The sequence below is a fragment of the Lissotriton helveticus genome, chromosome 6 (genome assembly GCF_964261635.1).
Source record: "Lissotriton helveticus chromosome 6, aLisHel1.1, whole genome shotgun sequence".
Taxonomy (NCBI): domain Eukaryota; kingdom Metazoa; phylum Chordata; class Amphibia; order Caudata; family Salamandridae; genus Lissotriton; species Lissotriton helveticus.
The window spans coordinates 1,880,225,479-1,880,247,997 of NC_136067.1; the positions used below are offsets into that span (position 1 = coordinate 1,880,225,479).

At 38.5% G+C, this 22,519-nt stretch overlaps 1 protein-coding gene across 2 annotated transcripts in view; it reads left to right on the forward strand.

The window, feature by feature from the left end:
* LOC144763842 (mitochondrial amidoxime-reducing component 1-like) overlaps positions 1 to 22,519 on the forward strand; it is a 202,180-nt gene that overhangs the window by 45,544 nt on the left and 134,117 nt on the right. Inside the window, exon 4 of one of the 2 annotated variants that reach the window (XM_078649813.1) lies at positions 15,304 to 15,444. The exons of the other annotated variant lie outside the window; for it this stretch is intronic. Coding sequence (XP_078505939.1) covers positions 15,304 to 15,444 — 141 coding nt within the window. The remainder of the gene's footprint in view (positions 1 to 15,303; positions 15,445 to 22,519) is intronic. 2 annotated transcript variants of the gene reach the window in all.

Genomic DNA, 22,519 nt, shown 5'->3' on the forward strand with positions numbered 1-22,519 from the left:
CTTCCACTCAACCTATCAAACACCACTCCACTCTCATACACAAGGTAGTTCATCAAAAGAAACCTAAAAACAAATATACACTATTATATACAATATATACAGACGGAAAAAGAAGGAAAAGAAAGCGCCGATGCGCGTTTCGGAAAAGGACCAAAAGTCCACAGATCCTTCGTCAGGGCACAGAGGGAATCATTTTGGTATAACATAAATTCTTCATATATGTAGAGAATTTCTTATTTTTCTTCTTCAATACAAAAAAATCCCAAAAAACAATTCTTGCACAGCGGGGCTTAAAGATGTAGAAACATCCAATTTCGTAATGTCATCTCAGGCTATTATCTCTCCCGTCCCAAGGGCCTTCAATAGGTGTTGCTCGGTGTAGGACACAGCAGAATTGGATCCACCTAGGTTATTATTCTTGTAAAGGGGATATCCTTTAATTGAATCCGACTTATCCTCCAATACAAAATTACGGGAATACAAGAAATCCAGAAGTGTGAAGGATCTAGAGGCCCTCAGCCAGGGGTACGCGCTGATCGAATCACATGGGCATCACCTCACTGTCGGCTCATACGTGGTTAACTCTACGCAACTTCAGAAAAAGTCCTCCAATGATACAGGACGGTCAGTAACCGTGGGGAAATAACACCATGCGGTGGTCATTCCACCTAGGAGGAAAAAGGGAGGGGGAATTTCCCTTGTCGGAACTAGGGCTCTCACACACCTAGCAAGCTAGGTGTCATGCTTCATCATATGAGCCTGCCCCTTGTCAGGTCGGCACTGCAATACCTGACGGGCACCCAGTACAGGGCTCTTTGGCGGGGATCTTTTGTTCCAGCCGACGGGTGCAGTGGGGATGAGGGGCCTAGTATGTGTAGATGTGGGTGGGTAAATTAAAACAGCTCAGTTAGTGCTAGTGAAAATTTATTCTGGGAGGTAAACTGCCTGAGTAAAAACAGAAAGAGTTGCAATAAACTAGATCTAAGGTTTCTAGCTGTGTATGCTCTACTCTCTAGAGGTCAACATGTTTCGTGCTCCAAGCATCAGGAAGATCAAAGCACTTCATCAGGACCATATATAACTATCTACACAACATGATAAGTGAAGAACCTACATACCATGTAGTCAGGTCGGTACCCTAAACGTGGAAACAGAATAACATTGTAAATAACGAATGTCTGACAAAATATCGATAACACAAATATCGATATACAAAAATATCGAAACAAAAATATCGAAGTAAAAAATATAGGAATCCTATCCCTAACAAGGTAAGTACAAATATATCGAAAAAAATATATAGAATGACAAAAATATAGTTTTTTGTAAAATATCGTTTTTTTTATTAAATAAAAATCTAATATTAACAAAATAATACTTATAAATGTAATAAACATATTTAAAAACGTACTATAATATTTAAAATTAATACATAATGTAATACAAATTAATATTAATAAATATATAATACATAATACATTTTTCATTAATATTAACTCTAAATTAATTCTTTTCATAACTTATAAAAAAAATAAAAAAAAAATAAATTACTAATACATTTATATATATAAAATAATCACATAAATAACAATTAATAACAACATAATACTAATAAAAAAGCTAAATACATTTTAGATAGTGTATGAGTAAAAATTACTATTCCCACTGCAGAGAGTGCAACAGTAGGGAAAGTGTTGGATAGCGTAGGGGTAACAATTACTATTCCAACTCCAGAGAGTGCAACAGTAGAGAAAGTGTTGGATAGCGTAGGGGTAACAATTACTATTCCCACTCCAGAGAGTGCAACAGTAGGGAAAGTGTTGGATAGCGTAGGTGTAACAATTACTATTCCCACTCCAGAGAGTGCAACAGTAGGGAAAGTGTTGGATAGCGTAGGGGTAACAATTACTATTCCAACTCCAGAGAATACAACAGTAGGGAAAGTGTTGGATAGCGTAGGGGTAACAATTACTATTCCAACTCCAGAGAGTGCAACAGTAGGGAAAGTCTTGGATAGCGTAGGATTAAAAATTACTATTCCAACTCCAGAGAGTGCAACAGTAGGGAAAGTGTTGGATTGCGTAGGGGTAACAATTACTATTCCAACTCCAGAGAGTGCAACAGTAGGGAAAGTGTTGGATAGCGTAGGGGTAACAAATACTATTCCAACTCCAGAGAGTGCAACAGTAGGGAAAGTGTTGGATCGCGTAGGGGTAACAATTACTATTCCAACTCCAGAGAGTGCAACAGTAGGGAAAGTGTTGGATAGCGTAGGGGTAACAATTACTATTCCAACTCCAGAGAGTGCAACAGTAGGGAAAGTGTTGGATAGCGTAGGGGTAACAATTACTATTCCAACTCCAGAGAGTGCAACAGTAGGGAAAGTGTTGGATAGCGTAGGATTAAAAATTATAATCCCAACTCCAGAGAGTGCAACAGTAGGGAAAGTGTTGGATCGCGTAGGGGTAACAATTACTATTCCAACTCCAGAGAGTGCAACAGTAGGGAAAGTGTTGGATAGCGTAGCGGTAAAAATTACTATTCCAACTCCAGAGACTGCAACAGTAGGGAAAGTGTTGGATAGCGTAGGGGTTGAAATAACATACTTATAAAAAATAATTCATTATTACTTAATTACATTAAAATTAGTTCCCACCATATTCCCCTATAAACACACAACCCACAACAGAACACATTTATCTATTAATGAATTATTTAAAATTAATTACCAATTAATTTTAATTATTTACCAATTAATAACAATTAATGTATGCTTCCTACTAATTAATTCTACATAATTAAATTACTTCCCACCCTATTCCCCTATTCCCCTATAAACCCATAACCCGCTACAGAACATATTTATCAATTAATCAATTAATTAAAATTAATTAAAAAGAATTCTCAATTAATTAATTAATAATTCCTACTAATTAATAATTAATTTAACATAATTAAATTACTTCCCACCCTATTCCCCTATTAACCCATAACCCGCTACAGAACATATTTATCAATTAATCAATTAATTAAAATTAATTAAAAAGAATTCTCAATTAATTAATTAATAATTCCTACTAATTAATAATTAATTTAACATAATTAAATTACTTCCCACCCTATTCCCCTATAAACCCATAACCCGCTACAGAACATATTTATCAATTATTCAATTAATTATAATTATTTAAAAATTATTCTCAATTAATTAATTTATAATTCCTACTAATTAATAATTAATTTAACATAATTAAATTACTTCCCACCCTATTCTCCTATAAACCCATAACCCGCTACAGAACATATTTATCAATTATTCAATTAATTATAATTATTTAAAAATTATTCTCAATTAATTAATTTATAATTCCTACTAATTAATAATTAATTTAACATAATTAAATTACTTCCCACCCTATTCCCCTATAAACCCACAACCCGCTACAGTACTAAAAGACAACATTTAATTAAATTACATTAAAAATAAATTATTAAACATAATAAATACAATATAATATACACAAAATGTATTTAAAAATCGATATTAGTAACATCGAAATTATTTACTTCGATATTACTGACATAGATATTTAAAACTTCGATATTACTAATATCGATATTAAGAGTGTCGATATTACTTACCTTCTATATTATGTCCCTTCGATATTTAAACTTCGATATAATTGTATATCGAAATTTAAAACTCGATATTTTGTCTGTGTACCGTAAATAACACCTCAGAGTTGCGTGCAATTTACTCAGAAGTGGGTGGAATTGTGGACTAGTGTTTGGACAGCCATGCTTAAAACCGTGTTTGTGGTGTAATCAAATTCATGCGTCAGTCATAAAGAGCAATTCAGATATACATGGCAGGCACATCAGAATAAAAACATAAAGCTTTAAGACACTCATAATAAAAAAAACTATTGTAGACAGATAGTTATACAGTGCAGGCAAAATTGGAAAAGGCTCACCACAATTGCAATTGGTTTCATGAACGTTAGGCAGCCAGCCAGGGTTAGCAATGAGGGTCTGCCTTTTTACTGTAATCCGCATCTCAAAGCTGGCTTGAGCCCTAGGTAGGCCTCACATATGCCCTTGTTCTATATTGAGGTCTTCTCATAATTGGGGAAAGGGCAGACGATTGGCCACCATTGATTTCCAAACTCAGGGGGTGTGGGTGACATCATTCTACCAGTTTAAGAAGAGGATGGGATTTGGGAATTTTCTGACAGGAGTACAACAGTCTTTTCATTGCTTCTCGGGGATTGACTGGATGATTGTTTTAGTCATCCCTAGGAAGACAAGAGGACCTATTACCAGCCTTACGACTATGCTCAGTGCTCTTCTAAAAGGCACCTACAGGCAGCCCCTTGCATTGAGAGTAGGTTTATCCTGACTCACTTTGTGATTTTATTGTACTCCAGTGATGAACTTGAGGTCTTTCCAGCAGCTGCCTTATGCTGAGGGATCTGAGTATACACTAGCTCAACCATGTTCTGTCCCTTCTGCAGCCAGAGAGGACATCGACTGATCTGCTGCTACACTGAGCCTGCAACATCCAGGCGTCCAGGCCTGCCTTCTTGATATCAATTGAAACAAAAAAGTATAAATCTGATTAGATATTTTAGAAAAAGATACATAATTTATATGTATCTGAAATTGTCATTTATGACTTCTGTTATGCGCTGAACTTTTTCTTTGATCGCTTGGACGCCTGATGCTTACATGTTGAATACATTTTCACCTTTCATAAAAAATGAGAAAAACAAGATATCTATATATGGAATGTATTTTTCAATATTTGTACCCATAATACATTCAATAGTGTGCAATAAGTAAATCTTAAATATTTTGTACAGAGTTCAGACAGCACAATAGAAAAAAACATATACACAAAAATCAACATTGCTATTAAACAACATAACATTTCTTATAAGTGTCCGACATCTATAGTCACAGGTACTGTATGTTATAAAGAAATCTATATCAAGAAGTATCTAACGTTGTAACCTAAGGAAGGCTATATGTTTCACTAGGCTGGGAGACTTATTTTAACCCTCAGTGCTGCAATCACCAACATACTGCAAGGCCCTTTAGTGGTCAGAGGCCATTCAAATAGCCCTAAAGGTATGAATGCTCTCTTTGCCTTATTGTATGGATTACTTTCTTCTTTGTTGCAAAATGGCTATCACCTGGCCTCTTTATTTTGTATGCTGACGAGTTTCGACGTTCTTGTGGGGCCTAGGTATGTTATTAGTGAAGGTCTTCCTCAGGGCAGAAACTATACATGCACGGGACGCTAGAAAGCAACAGGTAAATGGTAATACCAGTCTTCTCTCAGTGCTCATTGTAAAAATATATTTACAAAGAGCAAGCCTATTACTGGTTGCCCAGGGGTATTCTCGTAAATCTTGATATCTAACCAGCTCTCTCCTGCTGGTATTGGGACAGATAGACCATTACATTCTCCACCCTTTTTACGATCCAGAGTTGAAAGACCCAGTGGCTGTGAGGGGATATCCGGTAGTGAAAATGTCTGCTGAATGATTGCCTATCAACACAAGTGGGGGCGGGTTGCGAGTAGGATCTTACCCCTAACAATGTTGTAGTCGTTATCTTTATTATGGTTGAATTCTTTACTTCCCAGGGAATGCTGAGGAACCAGTGGTATGAAAGTTAAATGCAATATGTGGGCTCCAGTGTATATTTAGTCCACCCATATGACAAAAGTGAATGGCTTCAGAGAATGCCATTGTGCCCTGCCTGGACTGCAGTTTAAAGGAACTACCAAGTGCACATGGCAGGTAAAAGTGTTTTTGTCAGCCGCAAAGTGAACACTTACCCAAGAGTTGTTTCCACTGATTAAGTAAAGTTTAATTTTCTAGGAAAGGGCTTAGCCATGAATAAAATTATTACTTCACATCAATGTAATTGGAAAATGCTACAGCGTGGACTAAAAGTCACTCTTTTAGTTTAAAAGATCCCATTCAATGGTGAAAGTACGTATTTGACAACTTTAATGGACAATCACATTTAAGAAGGTATGGATTGTGCTGCCAGTAAATAAACTGGTATATAAACTGGCTTGCCTCTCAGCACAACTGTAGAGGTGCAGTACATATCTTTTGCTGGCCTGCTAGTGACCCCCCTCCAGGAAGACAATGGCTTAGCCTCTGGCAGCAGGAAGTCAGGAGTGTGGTTAGCAGGCAGTTACTTAGTAAGGACCAGCCATTTGGGAGGGGGGTCACGATCAGCTGGCCAAACACGGGCAGCTTTCAAAGTTCTTCCTTTGACTTGGAAATGCCAAATGGGGCAGCCAGGAACTGCTACTGATTATTACCAGAGCCACTCTAGACTGTGTGGCTCCATCCTCACCTTGAAGGAAAACATTTCCAACAAACAAGAGTGATCGTCATCTCTACAGTGGCAGAGGAGTAACTGGATAAAATGCCAGAGCTCCTTCTTGTGGAGGATGATGGGGGCCATCTTGGTTGAGGGACTCTGAAAAGGTATGCAGTAAACTATGAGAAGAAGTGTTAAAAAAGTAGCTGGCAATTATGTGGGAACTAAATCATGTTTGGGTGTAGGGATTTTCCAATCACTAGCTAGAGCACAGGAAAAGACTGGCTCTGCAACACAACCCCTTTATAACACTCATGACATGGGACGGAAACCTCTTTCAAGAATATGAGTCTGCTTGAAAGCTGGAATAAAGAATACTGCTACAGAGAGACAGCTGAGAACTGAAATCTGGATCATGCTGAGCCCTGGCTGGTGAGAGGCCTGGTGCCTAGAAGTATGCCCCAGGACCGCGGAGCTGTAGGAGAGACTATAAGTGTGACTTTGTCAATTTCTTCACCTGTGAAGAAGTGATAAAAGGCACTGAGGTTTCCTGAGGGAGGATATACAGGCCACAGTCGAAAAAAGCAGGTGAAAGCTGAAAACTGCTTCCTCAGAACTTATGGTAAAAGTGTCTGGCCTTGTGGGTCCTTGCACATCTACAGCTTCCAACCTTGCCCCGCGGGTGGAATCTGAGAATCAAAAAAGTAATTAAGTCTGATGATAAATCTTTGGACCAGTGCAAAGAAACAAATCTGTCTCAGTGGTGGAGCGAGCTCATAGCCTATGGAATCCAGCATTGTCTGCTTGGAGATGTTGGCTCTAAACGTGCTAGATTCAGATGAAGCTTGCAGATGGCATATCAGACTTTCATGAGTCATCACAAGCTTCAGCTTCTGGCATTTCCCCGCTGGAGTATGTTGAGCACCATGAAAAAGACTAAAGGGCTTATCTATGGTTGGGATGGTGGGACATCTGCCAAAAGTGGTGCCATTTTAAGAGTGAATTGATGTCAATGCCACTTTTTAGCAGTTGTTCTGCTCTGCCAAGCTCTAAATAATGTTCCAGGTCCTAAGGTAAAAACTTTCACTGGTGTGATTTACCCAAACCCAACACCATTGCAGTCAGTTTGCCATTGCACCTTGGTCCTTGTCAATCAGTAACTGAAGCTTTGTGTTTTCTTGTTAATATTTGCCCCCAAACATTAAAAATTAATATCTCTGTTTTTCCTTTTTTGATTATGATGCTTTGAGTGCTCTTTTGCGAATTCAGTTTTTCTCTTATTTTTAAGTATTTTGTTGTGTTGTTTTCTTGACCTTAAAAATTTTGTTGTTGCTTGAACCTAAAGTGTTTCTCTAGGAAATGCAGCTGTTGCCACATTTACCAGGGGCTGAGGAGAGTTTCTCTTAGAACTGTTTCTAGATATAACCAGGAAGTTTTTATGAAGTCAGAAAAGGTAGTCCATTGCTAAATTAATAACCTACCAATAATAAACATAGCATTGGTCAGGGTCCTAAACATCCATACTTCTTTTAGCACCACTTCATACCATAGTACATTCCCTTTTACCCCTATTTGTATGGTTCCCTTCACTACTCTGTTATAGGTACCAGTATGTTACTACAATGACTGTACAATAAAGTAACACAATGCTCTGCATTCACATATTCAAGAAAGTATTTCATTTGATCGCATATAAACTGTACGCCATTATCAATTACAAGAATACACTGTGTTTCTTCTCTGAGTAGTCCACTTAAGGAATGGATAGGCACACTAGAAAAACAGTATTCACCATACCAGTCTATGACCACTTGCTAAAATAATCCATGAGCATGAAAATGCCTTTCTGTGCACGCCCATCAAATATTAAATCACATCCATTGTGCCAAGTACCATTTGGGAGGATGCAGTTTTGGAAAACTGTGTATTTGTAAGTCATCAAGTTTTGACAGTCATATTTGAAATCTTAAGTTGCAAGTCATTTTCTTTTAGACCGAGTCTCCATTACTGTATATGATTATTATTGTGTCTTGTAAAGTGCTCAGCTACCCATTTTTATCAATGATATGTATTGTTTGTGGACCAATGGTCCGAATAAACATGAAATAAACTGAAACTGAAACCCCATGGGGGTTTCCTGGCATTAAACTCAGGTGAAGTGAAATCAGCCCCCAATTTAAAGCAACCAGACTTCAATCCCTTGCAAAAACATTGAGGGAGGAGCAGCTTTGCAACAATTCCAGAAGGTTGTTCCATACCTTTGGGCCAAGGTACAAAATGACCGCCCCCACCCATGCACACTAGATACATTCTTGGTACTTTATAGAGGGACTGGTTTGATGATTGAAGAGTATATGTGGGCTGATAAGGTGCCACCAGATCTTGAATCTATTGTGGGGCTGTGCCAAATCTTGCCTCGCGCATATAGCAATGAATACATTAAACTGTGTTCATTTGTCCATGGTCAACCAGTGAAGCTCTTGGAACAGATTTGACACTGATGTATGCTTTGAAAGGTGGAAGAGCAGCCTGGACACTGCATTTTGGACTACTTGTGAGCGCTGAATGACTATAGAGGAGTTAATGTACTTGAACGCTCAGATCAAAGACGGACAGCCTCCCTCTCCCCAGTCACAGTCCACCAGCCTAACAGCCTTTGCATTTATGGATTTAGCAATACATATTGCTGCTGCTAAGCACCAGTTGGAAAGACCTAATTTTATGATAAGAGAGCAGAACAAATACTATAAGCCAGTCAGATCTAAGGCATGGGCTACTTTCCACTTTCTGATAACTGCCGGTAGAGTACTAAAGCGCCCAGAATTCAGTGGTGGGGTACCACCAGAAGCCCTTTTGTAGAGCACTTGTGCAAATTCACCCAACTGACTGTACAAAGCTGTAGACTGTGGTGCGCGGAGTCCCACTTAAAATAGATATGCTATGCTGTGACTTGGGTATATACAAGTCATAAATTTGGATGAGGCAATCCACAATGTGTTAAACGTCTGTGCTGCACATGCATAGATATTATTTATAACTTTGGAACCTTTGTTAAGCATGCATATCTTCTACAGTAGTCTGGTCTAAATCCGTCGAAATCTGTTCCTAGGTAAGCAGATCATTAATAGTGAAGAAAAATGCAAAGTAAAGGAGGTTATAACATGGAAAACCCTTTGTGATCTATTTTACACACATACTTGCAATTCTGGTCTTACTCCAGAAGAAAAGAAGTTGTGCAGAAAGAATATATCCTATTTAACATGTGGTGTAAAAGGAAGATTCTCAATGAACATTGTTTTCTTATTTTCCATGAATTAAAAAAAATAAAAAGAAAGATATTAGTTGATGTTGCAGCTCATTATTTCTATATGTTTATGCATGCAGCATCTCCAAACTGCAGTGGCTCCAGTCTGTACAAGTTGAGTTAGGGAAAAGATACCAGGAAAGTTACCAAACCTGTAACTTTCCATGCATCTGCCTTTAAGTTTTATGAAGCAGATATGCAAGCGTAATTCTCTACAGCACTTAGAACTACACCAAACAACCTTTCCTTTATTGTTTTTCTTTGGTATCAGGCCCTAACATTTTCTGATTTATATAGAACTTGGGAATGTATTTAGTATTTGACAGGCTGTGCTTAGTTCCACCAAGGCACTCAAGGCAATGAGCCGCAATGATGGTGCATCGTTTCAAGGCATTGTAAATTAACTGAGTGGCTTCCATGTTCATGCGGCCTCTCAGCAAACGTTTATGTTCTTCAAAAACAAACCCAACACTCTTAAAGTTGTTTAGAAAACAAAGAATAAATGGCCCTGTCATCCTCAGAGTTTTCTCCCAGGGTATGAGGATCATTGTTATTTTTTCCCATATGGGACCACCACACCTTTTCTGGATGTGTTGAGCAGGAAAAATGTATGTCAGAATATCTGGTCTAAATAGGGTGCATGGCCTGGGGTACTTAGACTGAAGGCCCAAACTTCACTGGGCTGTTGGTCTAACGCTTCTGCCAGAAGAGGCCCCATTGTAAATAGAGTGGGTATTCCAAAACATTTGTGGTATCCTGCCTGTCAAACTCTGCATAACCCCATAGTGCTTATTCATGGATAGATTTTAAATATGAATATAGTTTGTATCATATGTTTTATTCATGAAATATAAAAGGACATCTGCCCCATGGTTTACTCCGCAGCTAAAAAAAGTTAGACAAGATCTTAAAAAAGCTGAAAGAGCTTGGAGACGATCTTACGATCATTCTGAAAGGCAGAATTTTAAGACACTGACTAGAGCCTACCATAAATCAATCTGGGCTGGGAAAAAAGCTTACTTGGAATCTAGAATAAATGAGGCGGAGCATTCCAGTAAAGAACTTTTTAGGGTGGTAAAAGATTTTACTTCTTCCTCTGCTTACACCCCTATTCATACGCACTCTGAATCCTGGTTGAGGGATCTGGCTGTATACTTTGTACAGAAAATTACTACTATTCAAGATTCCCTCTCTTCCACTTTCCAGCAGCAACCTGTGAGCCTGGGGTGTCCCATGCCTGATCATGGTCCTCTGTTGTGTGATTTTCCCCCACTGGATCATGCAAGCTCTTTTGACATACTGTCCAACCTTAAATCTGGATCTCCACAGGATCCGTTCCCGGCCAAGTGTTTGGCGAACTTGGCACCTGTGCTAAATGACTTGGTCAACCCCATTTTAAATATGTCACTCTCAGCCGGGGTAGTTCCAAAGGCCTGGAAGAGCGCCATGATCCTGCCACTCCTGAAAAAACCAGCACTCGACCCTCTAGTCCATGCCAACTACAGACCTATTTCCTTACTCCCGGCTCTAGCGAAAGTGACTGAGAGGTTTGTTCACAGATCAATATCTAATTTCATCGAGGAAAATGATCTGTTGCATAACACCCAATCCGGTTTCCGTGCGAATTTCAGCACGGAAACTGCGCTCCTCGAAGTCACAGACGCCATCCGGGAGGAGTTGGATGCTGGAAGAAAGGCGGTATTGGTCATGCTTGACCTGTCGGCGGCATTCGACACCGTTCCCCATGCGCTTCTCCTCGCTAGACTCTGGGACTTTGGCCTGCAGGGAACGGTACAGAGCGGGAATATCGTCGTAAAAATATCGACTAACATTAATATCGTCACAGAAATATCGACAAGAAGAAATATCGATGACAAAAATATAGTTTGACAAGAATATCGACAGACAGGTAAGTAATATCGTTAACATTAATATAGTTGTAATAAATATCGTTTACAAAAACATCGTTTACAAAAATATCGTTTTTTAAATAATAATAAGTAATTAAGTGTTTTTAATGAGTATTGGTTGTCAAAGTAGTATTTTTTGTAGTATTTTATTAGTTAATACCGTATTTTATGTTGAATTTAGTGTTAATAGTTCCGTAGCGGGTTGTGGGTTTATAGGGGAGTAGGGTGGGAAGTAATTTAAATATAATAAAATAATTGATTAATGTGTTAATTGAATATAAATAGTGTAATAAATAATAGTTAATTAATTTCAATTAGTTAATTGATTAATAATTATGTAAATTAATTATGTTAATTGTTTAATTAATTTTAGGTGTGTGTAGTTGAATTTTTAAGTGAAAAAGTAGTGAATTAATTACATTTTAATTGAATAAATATTTAATTAATGATTAATTAAATAAAAATAAAGATTTGTTAATTTTTAAACATTGTAAATATAATAAAATAATTGATTAATGAATGTGTTAATTGAATATAAATAGTGTAATAAATAATAGTTAATTAATTTCAATTCGTTAATTGATTAATAATTATGTAAATTAGTTATGTTAATTGTTTAATTAATTTTAGGTGTGTGTAGTTGAATTTTTAAGTGAAAAAGTAGTGAATTAATTACATTTTAATTGAATAATTATTTAATTAATGATTAATTAAATAAAAATAAAGATTTGTTAATTTTTAAACATTGTAAATACATTTAGTAATTTTAACCCCTACACTATCCAACGCTTTCCCTACTGTTGCACCCTCTGGAGTGGGAATAGTAATTTTGACCCCTACGCTATCCAACGCTTTCCCTACTGTTGCACCCTCTGGAGTGGGAATAGTAATTTAAACCCCTACGCTATCCAACGCTTTCCCTACTGTTGCACCCTCTGGAGGGTATACAACCTTTACAACGCAACTTTTACCACGACCTACCATTACCACGCATTTTTTACAACGCAGGATCCATTACAACGCATACCATTACCACGCATGTATTTACAACGCAGGTACTTTTACAACGCATACCATTACAACGTAAGTATTGGTAAGTATATTATTTTATTAAAAATATTATTTGGTTTTTTTTGTAAAGGGGTATTTTTTGGGTTCAGGGTCAGTTTTGGGTTTTTGGGTAAAGGGGTATTTTTAGGGTTCAGGGTCAGTTTTCAGTTTTTGGGTAAAGGGGTATTTTTAGGGTTTAGGGTCAGTTTTCAGTTTTTGGGTAAAGGGGTATTTTTAGGGTTCAGGGTCAGTTTTCAGTTTTTGGGTAAAGGGGTATTTTTAGGGTTTAGGGTCAGTTTTCAGTTTTTGGGTAAAGGGGTATTTTTAGGGTTCAGGGTCAGTTTTCAGTTTTTGGGTAAAGGGGTATTTTTAGGGTTTAGGGTCAGTTTTCAGTTTTTGGGTAAAGGGGTATTTTTAGGGTTCAGGGTCAGTTTTCAGTTTTTGGGTAAAGAGGTATTTTTAGGGTTCAGGGTCAGTTTTCAGTTTTTGGGTAAAGGGGTATTTTTAGGGTTCAGGGTCAGTTTTTAGTTTTTGGGTAAAGGGGTATTTGTAGGGTTCAGGGTCAGTTTAGGGTTTTTGGGTAAAAGGGGTATTTTTTGGGCTCAGGCTCAGTTTTGGGTTTTTGGGAAAAGGGTACAGTGTAAAAATTAAATATAATTAAATTTAAATTACATTAAATTAAATTGATTAAATTAAATTAAATTAATTAAATTAAATTAAATTAAATTAAATTAATTAAATTAAATTACATTAAATTACATTATATTAATTTTAATTAAATTAAATATTAAAAAATATTATATACTTACCAATACTTACGTTGTAATTGTATGCGTTGTAAAGGTATATGCGTTGTAAATACATGCGTGGTAATGGTATGCGTTGTCATGGATCCTGCGTTGTAAAAAATGCGTGGTAATGGTAGGCGTGGTAAAAGTATGCGTTGTAACGTCATACATCCCCTCTGGAGTGGAAATAGTAATTTAAACCCCTACGCTATCCAACGCTTTCCCTACTGTTGCACCCTCTGGAGTGGGAATAGTAATTTAAACCCCTACGCTATCCAACGCTTTCCCTACTGTTGCACCCTCTGGAGTGGGAATAGTAATTTTTACCCCTTCACTATTGTTGTTATATAAAGTAATGTGTTAAATATATGTATATGTACACATTTATTAAGTTATAATGAAAAAGTGTATTTAACTTGTTTTCAATAGTCAAAAAATAAAAGTAATGTAATTTATTTTGTTAATAGTTCTTATATTTATTTAATATTGAATGTAATTTTAATTAATTTAAAAATTCGATATTTTTTACAACGATATTTATTACAACGATATTTTTGAGTCGATATTTATGTACTTACCTGTTTAGGTATAGGGTGTCGATATTTTTGTAAACGATATTTTTCCAACGATATTTTTGTCAACGATATTTTTGTAATCGATATTTCAACACCCTACCCAGGGAACGGTGTGGAGGTGGCTTAAATCCTTCTTAGCCGACCGCCGGCAGACAATCTGGGCTCCTCCGTACTCCGCCGAGATGCCGCTGCTAGAAGTGGGGGTTCCCCAAGGATCCATCTTGAGCCCCCTCCTGTTTAGCATCTTTATGGCTCCTCTGGCAGCGGTCGCGGAGTCTTTCGGCGCCCGGATTGTCACCTATGCCGACGACACCCAGCTCCTGTTTGTGAGCAACTGGAATGGTCTGTTTAACGACGATCAGGTCAGAGGTTGTCTGAGTGCGGTTTTCGAGTGGTTTGGACACCATGGACTGAAATGCAACTCCGACAAGTCGGAGCTGCTCTTTTTTGGGTGCACCTCTGAGCCAGATTGGAAACCCTGGTGGCCGCAGGATATGTTTCCCCCCGTTAGTTCATCCCGGAAGGCCAAAAATTTGGGAGTGATCATTGACAGCGACCTATCTTTTAGACCACATATTTCCTCTCTCACTGGGAAATGTTTTGGCATCCTTCGGATGCTACGTAAATTTTTACCTTTAGTATCCATCGAGCACAGGAAGATTATCGTCCAGGCACTGGTTGGCTCCAGACTGGATTACGCCAATGTTTTATTTCTGGGGCTTCCCAAATACCTGGTCAGGCGTCTTCAAGTTGCTCAGAACTCTGCAGCCCGAGCGGTCTTCGGCCTCCCAAGAAGAGCCAGAGCCACTGCTCTTCTCTCTACCTTACATTGGCTCCCGATTGATAAAAGGATTCTTTTTAAAATTCTGACGACGACCTTCAAGGCCTTACATGGTATTGGTCCTAAATATATCTCCAAACGTCTGTCTTGGTATCAGCCCTCTAGATCTCTTAGATCTGCTGCGCTATCCAAAGTGAAGGTTCCTATTATCAAGCGCGCCAGAGCAGGAGGTCGGTCCTTCCGTTATCTAGCTCCTCGTGCTTGGAATGACCTCCCGATTTCTCTAAGACAGGCTTCTAGCCTGCTGTCCTTCCGAAAGGCCCTTAAAACATGGCTTTTCCCTTAGACCGCTGCTGTTTTTTATGTGTGTGTTGCATGTCCCTTCAGTGTTATGTTTCTCCCTCATCTGGTGGGTACCTTCGAAAAAGCGCCGGGATGCTCCAAATGGAGTGGCCGTGCGCTATAGAAGCATAAATATAACATAACATAACATAACATAAAACCATTTTTCATGTTTTCTGATACACGTTGTTTGAACTTTCCTACTTAGACTGTTTATGCTGACCTCGCACCTCTCCTGCTACTTTCTGAAGCGTCTCTGGATGATCTGAACACAAGACTGGACAAGAAAGTGAAAATTCAAAATTTCAGACCATGTGTTGTAGTCTCTGGCTGTACCGCTTTCGAGGAGGTCCGTAAGTGTAACAATAGAGCATAGTAGACTTGATTCGTTCATTAACTTCAGTTTTTCTCCTAAACATTGCTTACCAGTGGAGATCTATGGATCGTTTATCACTCAGCTGATCATGTGAGTGAAGTAGAAAGTAGACTCAAAAGAGAATAACAAACATCTATTGTTGCGGCATGAAAACTTTACTCGCAAGTTTGTATTGGCTTATTTTTCTCTCAGGAAAAAACTGAATCACAGAATGCTAAAATTAATTAATGTTCAATTATTTTTGTGTCCTTTGAGTTTTTGGTTGTTTGCTGTATGCTGCTATTTTTGTTACATATATATTCTACCTATTACAGAGAAATGAATTAACAAAATCACTTCACCAATATTTGATTAACTGATACTGACGGGTTGCTTAATACTCGTTGACCAACCACCCACCCATAACATTTTTGGCACCCTGAATATCAATGCCACCAACTCAAAACATATAAATCAGCATTAGCCATCTGCTTCAAATCCCTTTTGACCTGTTTAGCCCTATTCATCTTTCTTGCCATCATTCTTCATTCGATAATGCAGGCCACATAGCTACAACTAACATGTCATCTCCGAAGTCCATGAATTCATAACCACTGCCACATTGAGAATACCAATAACACCTCTTAGAATTTTAAACTCGCTGTTGATAACAATACACAGTCTATGAAAGACAACACTCCAGAAGCAACTCGCTGAACTCAGTGGTGGGTGACGCCAATCTGACGTGGTGAGGTGGCAAAAAAATAAAATAATAAAAATATAAACTTACCTTTCCTGCAGGCCGCTGCGATCTTCTGCTCCAGCACCTCGCTACTCCTCTACTCCCGTCCTGGCACTGCAATTCCTATAAGCAGAGGGTCCTTAACCCCACGCAATCCCACTGTTTCTCTCATGCTATTACTCCCAGCATGAGAGAAGCTCTGGGATTGGGTGGAGCGGGCTTGTTTCAAGCTCCAGCAGGGACTGGGAGCCTGTGCCCCAGAGCACTGTGAATACCTCCAAAGAACAGCCTGGAGATATTCAAAAGGGCATGTCGGTTTGTCTAGCCATGGACGTCTAGCCCAAACAACATGCGCACTTTCAGTGCCTACCACTCCTTCTCCCCCTGCTGCTGATGCTGTGGCATGACCCCACCCTGCCCTAGACTCCCGATTGGAAGTGAATAACAAAATGGCACTAAAATAGTTTCATTGTCATTTAATTTTCTTCTGTCTGCTGCATTTCAGCAATTGGGCGATGCATCTCTGCCATAGCAGAGAAACCACCCCTGGCTAAACATAATTATTTCTGATCCTCAGCTAACAAAAACCGTTTTTGCACTCTAGCATGACTGCCGCACCATGTCTTACAGCATAACACACCATATATCACCTTATAAATGTCAACCAAAACCTACGCAAATAAGAACTTCTTCATTCAAGAGCTTTCGTGCAGATATATACAACTTAGTACTCAAATACAAATACACTGTTATCCTACCTCAACAACACTCTTTGAGAAAACTAACATGTAAAATAATGTCTACCTATAAAGTGCTGAAATACCACAAAGTTGCCCTGGGGCTGTCTAGGCTTGAAAGGAAAGTAACTCAATTCGGGAAACAGACAAGTATTCAAAGCCCTACAAAAAATGAGCACAAAATGAAACATCCTGAGGTAAAAAGGCAGTTCTATAGTTTTCCTGCCCGTACTGAGAAAGCTCGAACTCCCATCCGGGTTCAGCGAATCCTTGGAACTGGCAGAAGATGAGATTCAACCAATCTCAAGCAGCGAGATGGAAGATAGTGATGGAACTCCTTCAAGTACTAGAGGCACGTCCTGTGAAATGCCTTTACCAGAATGCACATTGCTTTGACTGTAATGCGTCCGGATGGTGGAAGCCAGTTTAGAACCCGTAACTAGGCAGAGGAACAATTAGATAAGCTCAATGCCAGACCACCTGCAGCATTGTGGATCTGCTAAAAGATTAATAAAAAATCAGGAGAAGATAAAAATAAAGAAGTGCGGTAGTTGGCATAACTCAAAATGGTCTCTTGAACTACCAGTGGGATGGTCTGAGATGGCAAGAATGGAAAAATGGCAGAATCTTTCACTCTTTCACAGTACTCTCATTGGGTTAAAGCACCCAGAACATAGAATAATAACCTTAAGGACAAAGTTAGATTTTGAACAATTTGAAATCCCAGATCCCAAACATCTGGGGCCATATTACAGAAGGGCCCCAATGGCGCAACGGGCATTTGCACCCACTTTGTGCCCCCTAGGACACTTTGGTATTACAGAAGGGGCCGCAGATGCACGTGAGGCCCCTTCTGTAATACAGATAGCACTGGCGCACATATAAGACCAGCGCTATTGAGAGAGGGTGTTTTTACATTTGCATGTGGGCCTGGCCCCATGCAAATGAGGGAATCACTTTGTCTCTGTGCCCGCACTGTATTATCCCCCACCAGACATCTCCCAGCAGGCAGGTGCAGTCATTCATGCACCTGCCTGCAGGTGGCTCTCTAATCCCTTTTGAAAGTGCCGGTTGGTGCTGCATGCACAGAGCAACCGCTTTTAAACAGGTGGCCCATATTGCTCTTCAATGCGCTACCCTGGGGGCAGCTCAAGTTCACGGCTACCCTGAGGGCAGCACATTTTTCCTGATAGGGTGCACTTTCCCCATTTGCACCCAGTGCACCTGCTTTAAGGTGTGCCATGGCTCAAACAGTAAAAGTGCGCCCTATCTGTTATAAGGCCAAAGAGATGGAAGATGGGGGCCAGGAGGAAGGGTGGAAGGGCAATTGAACTGGTCAGAACTCAGAGGGTAAAGTTTCACTGTTGTCTGTGTTTGGTTTTAATGAGTTGGCATGCATCCAAATCATCACTGCCAGCATACAAATAGAATAGGGCTGAGTTCTTCTGTTTATGTACCACTTAAATCAACAACTGAGTATAATCGTTGTAACAGATGAATTTAAGTCCCAAAAAATGAATTAATCCTGCTAAGGGTTGCACATGAAAATTAAATAGCGTTGGACTCCATGCCGAGTCCTGAGAACGCCCTCTGATATTTCCTTGGGTCCAGAATGATGTCCCATCCATACAGTTTGGGACTTCTAAGATAAATACAATTCCAACCAGTCTAATGCTTTGCCCATTACACTGGCCTTTTTCACTCACTCCAGTATCTGAGAACAAGGGACTGTGTCAAAAGCAGTAAACAAATCCAATAGCACTAAGGCCGAGAGGCAGCAGAGGTCAGCGAAAACCCTATGATCATCCAACACGGAGACTAAAGCTGTCTCCATTCCATGGGCAGGATGAAAGCCTAACTGACCCTTATGAAGAACTTGTCGTTTTCTACGAAAGCAGAAAGTTGAGTATTTATTGCCTTCTCCAAGATCTTTATAGTCAAGAGCATAAGGGAAATAGGTCGATAATTTCCCATCACCAAAGGCCGGCATTGAATTTTTTGAACAAGAGCGTGTTTCCAAATTTTAGGTACTATTGACATTGTTATTAATCTTCTGCAATGCTTACACAGCACCTGGTGGAGCAGTTTTGGTCCTTCCCGATCAAACAGAGGTCGACAACGATCTAAGGGTGACTCAGAAGTTATAATCATCATTGAATTACTCAATTAAGCCATATTGATGACGTTGTTTTACGTTTAACAATGCTTTATTAAATAGATTGTAGAACAAAAAGCTTTTACAAAATGTAAGAAGAAACAAACTTAAGTCAATCCAAGCTGATATAAAAAAATATAAAAAATATAGTATTTTTTGATAGTACACCAATCTTATAAACAGAAGGAAGAAAATGAACGAATAATAGCCATTTGGAATTAACATTAGCGTTTAATAAACTAAGAAAACTAAAAGCTTGAATTGAAATATATAGAAAATACTGCTTAACAAATGCATTAAAAAAATTTTTTTTAAAGGAGAAGAAACAAAGTCAAAAAGGGGAAAAGAATGAGAGAAAGAAAACACAAGAGGGAAAAGAGAGAAAGAGAGTGAAAGATTAAACTGCAATATATATTTATTTGAGCAAACAAATTAACAACGTATGCAGTAATAATAAAAATTTCGTAAACGTCTAGTCTCTATGGGGGTTTAATTAGTAACCCTAGATATGGATTGAGCAAATTTTCTGGATAAAAATGAGGTAAAGGGCGACCATAATAAATCTTTTTGAATCATTAAAAGAAAAGAGGTGGCATAAGCTCGATCCAACCTACAGGGATGACATAACAGATTCCACCACCCAATGTAAGTAACTATAGTAGTATCTTTCCAATTAGTTGTGGTTATTTATAAAGCAAGAGCAACTGTGATGTAAATAAATTTCCTGACCATACCTTGCATATACCAAAGGGGAGAATTGCTTCCTAGAAAAATGTGCAGGATGTCAAAAGGGATATTTGTAGACAAAATTTCATTAAGCTTATCCCATATACGTAACCAAAGTTTTTTAACTAAAGGACATTCAAAGAACATATTTAGAAGATTGCTTTTATCATGAGCACAAGACCAACATTTAGCATTGTTAGAAAGCTTGAATTTATATAAACTCGTAGGGGTTAAAAATATTCTGTTGTAGAAGTAATATAATGTTTGTGTTGTGCTTGCTGAACAAGAAGCGGTATGGATCTTAGCCCACATTGAATTCCTGGTATGGACAGGAAACTCATGTTGAAGATCTTTTCTCACATTAGCTCTATTTTGGATTTTGCATTAAACTTAGAGGAACCAGTCAAAAATGTATATATGCTAGAGGCCTTCATTTGTGAAGAAAAATCCAGCGAGGAAGAGACATGTTGTGCATTTGAAGAAATAGCGGATTGTTGAGAAGAAGAGGTTTAACCCCTTCCATGCTGGTGACGAACCCCAGCCGTCACGCTCCATGGTGCTCGTGTGCTGATGACGGCTGGGGTTCGTCACGGTCCCGCCCTGTTCGTGCGGCTGCCGCACACGGGGGGAATCGCGTCCGCACGGAAGGGGTTAAGGCATTGGTATTGAGAGGCATAGTAAGAGGGTATATAGTATTGTTTCTGAATGCCTGAGAAATCTAACAGAGAACCATTAGAGAGTAGATAACCTATGATTATAATCCCTTTATTGATCCATTCTTTCCATGAGAGAACTCTATTATTTAATTTTATGTGTTTATTATACCAAATTGGAGTTTGTGAAATGTTTACAGAGCATGAATTGGAGGAGATAATTAAAGGTTTAATAATAGCTATCGAATGGGTAAGTACTGGAGTAAGAAACACCTTTGGGGGTTGACAGATGCGAACTAACTCCCTGAAAGCAAAAGGTGTAAATTGTACGTTTTCCAGTTGACACCAAACTGGTGATGTATCTGTAGCAATTTCCAAAAGAGATGTACAGATATGTTTCAATGTGAAGGCTGAATGATATACCTAAAATTGGGAAAGTTAACCCCACCAGTATCTTTGGGTTGTTGAAGACGGGCTAAGGAGATTCGAGGTTTGTGTTTGTTCCATTTAAATTTAATAAAAGAACGGTTAATAGTTTTGAAAAATGTGTGTGGAATTGAAACTGGAACATAGACAAGTAAAAATTCACAATTGGTAGCAACATCATTTTAATTGTAGCTAATATACCCACCAGGACAGAAATAAAGGGGACCAACCATCTATCAACCTAGTGATGTTTGTCATAATTTCATTTAGATTAATTTTAATAGGTTCTTTAATGTTATTTGAGTAGAGGATACCTAAACATTTAATACATTTGGAGTTCCACCTGAACTTAGAATCTTTAAACATATCTCGGATGCAGTATTTATTTAGGGGCAGGACATCTGATTTATCTATATTAAGTTTGTATCCTGAAACTGCAGAGTATATGTTTAATAGTAAAAAAAAAACTCTGGTAAAGATGTATTAGGGTTGGATATATATAAAACAAAATATCATTTGCATATGCCATGTATTTTATATCCAAACTTTTAAATTGGAAACTCAAAAAGGCTAGAGATTGGTGAATTGTTTCTAAGAATGGTTCCAGTGATAAAATTAATAAGAGTGGGGTTACAGGACAACTCTGTCAAGTCCCTCTATGAAGAGGAAAATTACTGGATTGTTTACCATTAACCCAAATAGAGGTAGATGGGTCGGAATATATTATCTGAATGTATTAGAGAAAATGAGGACTAAAACCATGCCATTTCAATTCTTCAAACATAAATTCCCAATTCACCCGATCAAAAGACTTCACGGCATCAAGGGTTATACCAGCTAAAGGGGAGTTCAGTTTACAGGCCAAGTGAATAATATTAAGGAAGGTTCCAGAATTATCTGAAATAGATCTTTCCTTCACAAACCACGAGTGTTGTATGTCGACTAAATCAGAAATAACAGAATCAATACGGAGTGCCAATAATCTAGCAAAAATCTTACAGTCCATATTAATCAATGAGATAGGCCTGTAGTGCTACATTGAGAGAGATCTTTATCTTTTGTAGGAAGTACACAGAGCATAGCCTGAGAAAAAGAGCCTTGTTTCTGCCCTGTGGGGAAACAGCCATCACATTGCATGTGTTACAACGCATGCTATTACAACGTGTTTGTTACAACAACCGCGTTGTTACATCGCAGTACCATTACAACACAAGTTGTTACATCGACTTGCTGTAGGGGGCGCGCTAACCTAAGGAATAGTATAATTTAATATTCCAACACCTTCCCTACTGTTGCGCACACTGGAGTTGGAATAATAAATTATACTATTCCTAAGTCCAGCACGCCCCCTACAGCAAGTCAATGTAACAACTTGCGTTGTAATGGTACAGCGATGTAACAACGCGGTCGTTGTAACAACTGCGTTGTAATCGCATGCGTCGTAAACACATTCGATGTAAAGGCCTATATTCGCCCTGTGGTTAAACAATGAGCAATAAGAAGAAATAACTTAGGAATTAACAGTTGTTTGAAATGTAAATAGAAACGTACAGAAAACCCATCTGGCCCGGGAGTTTTATATTTTGGATGTTGGTTGATGGCATTTAAAATCTCTTGATCGGACAGTGGA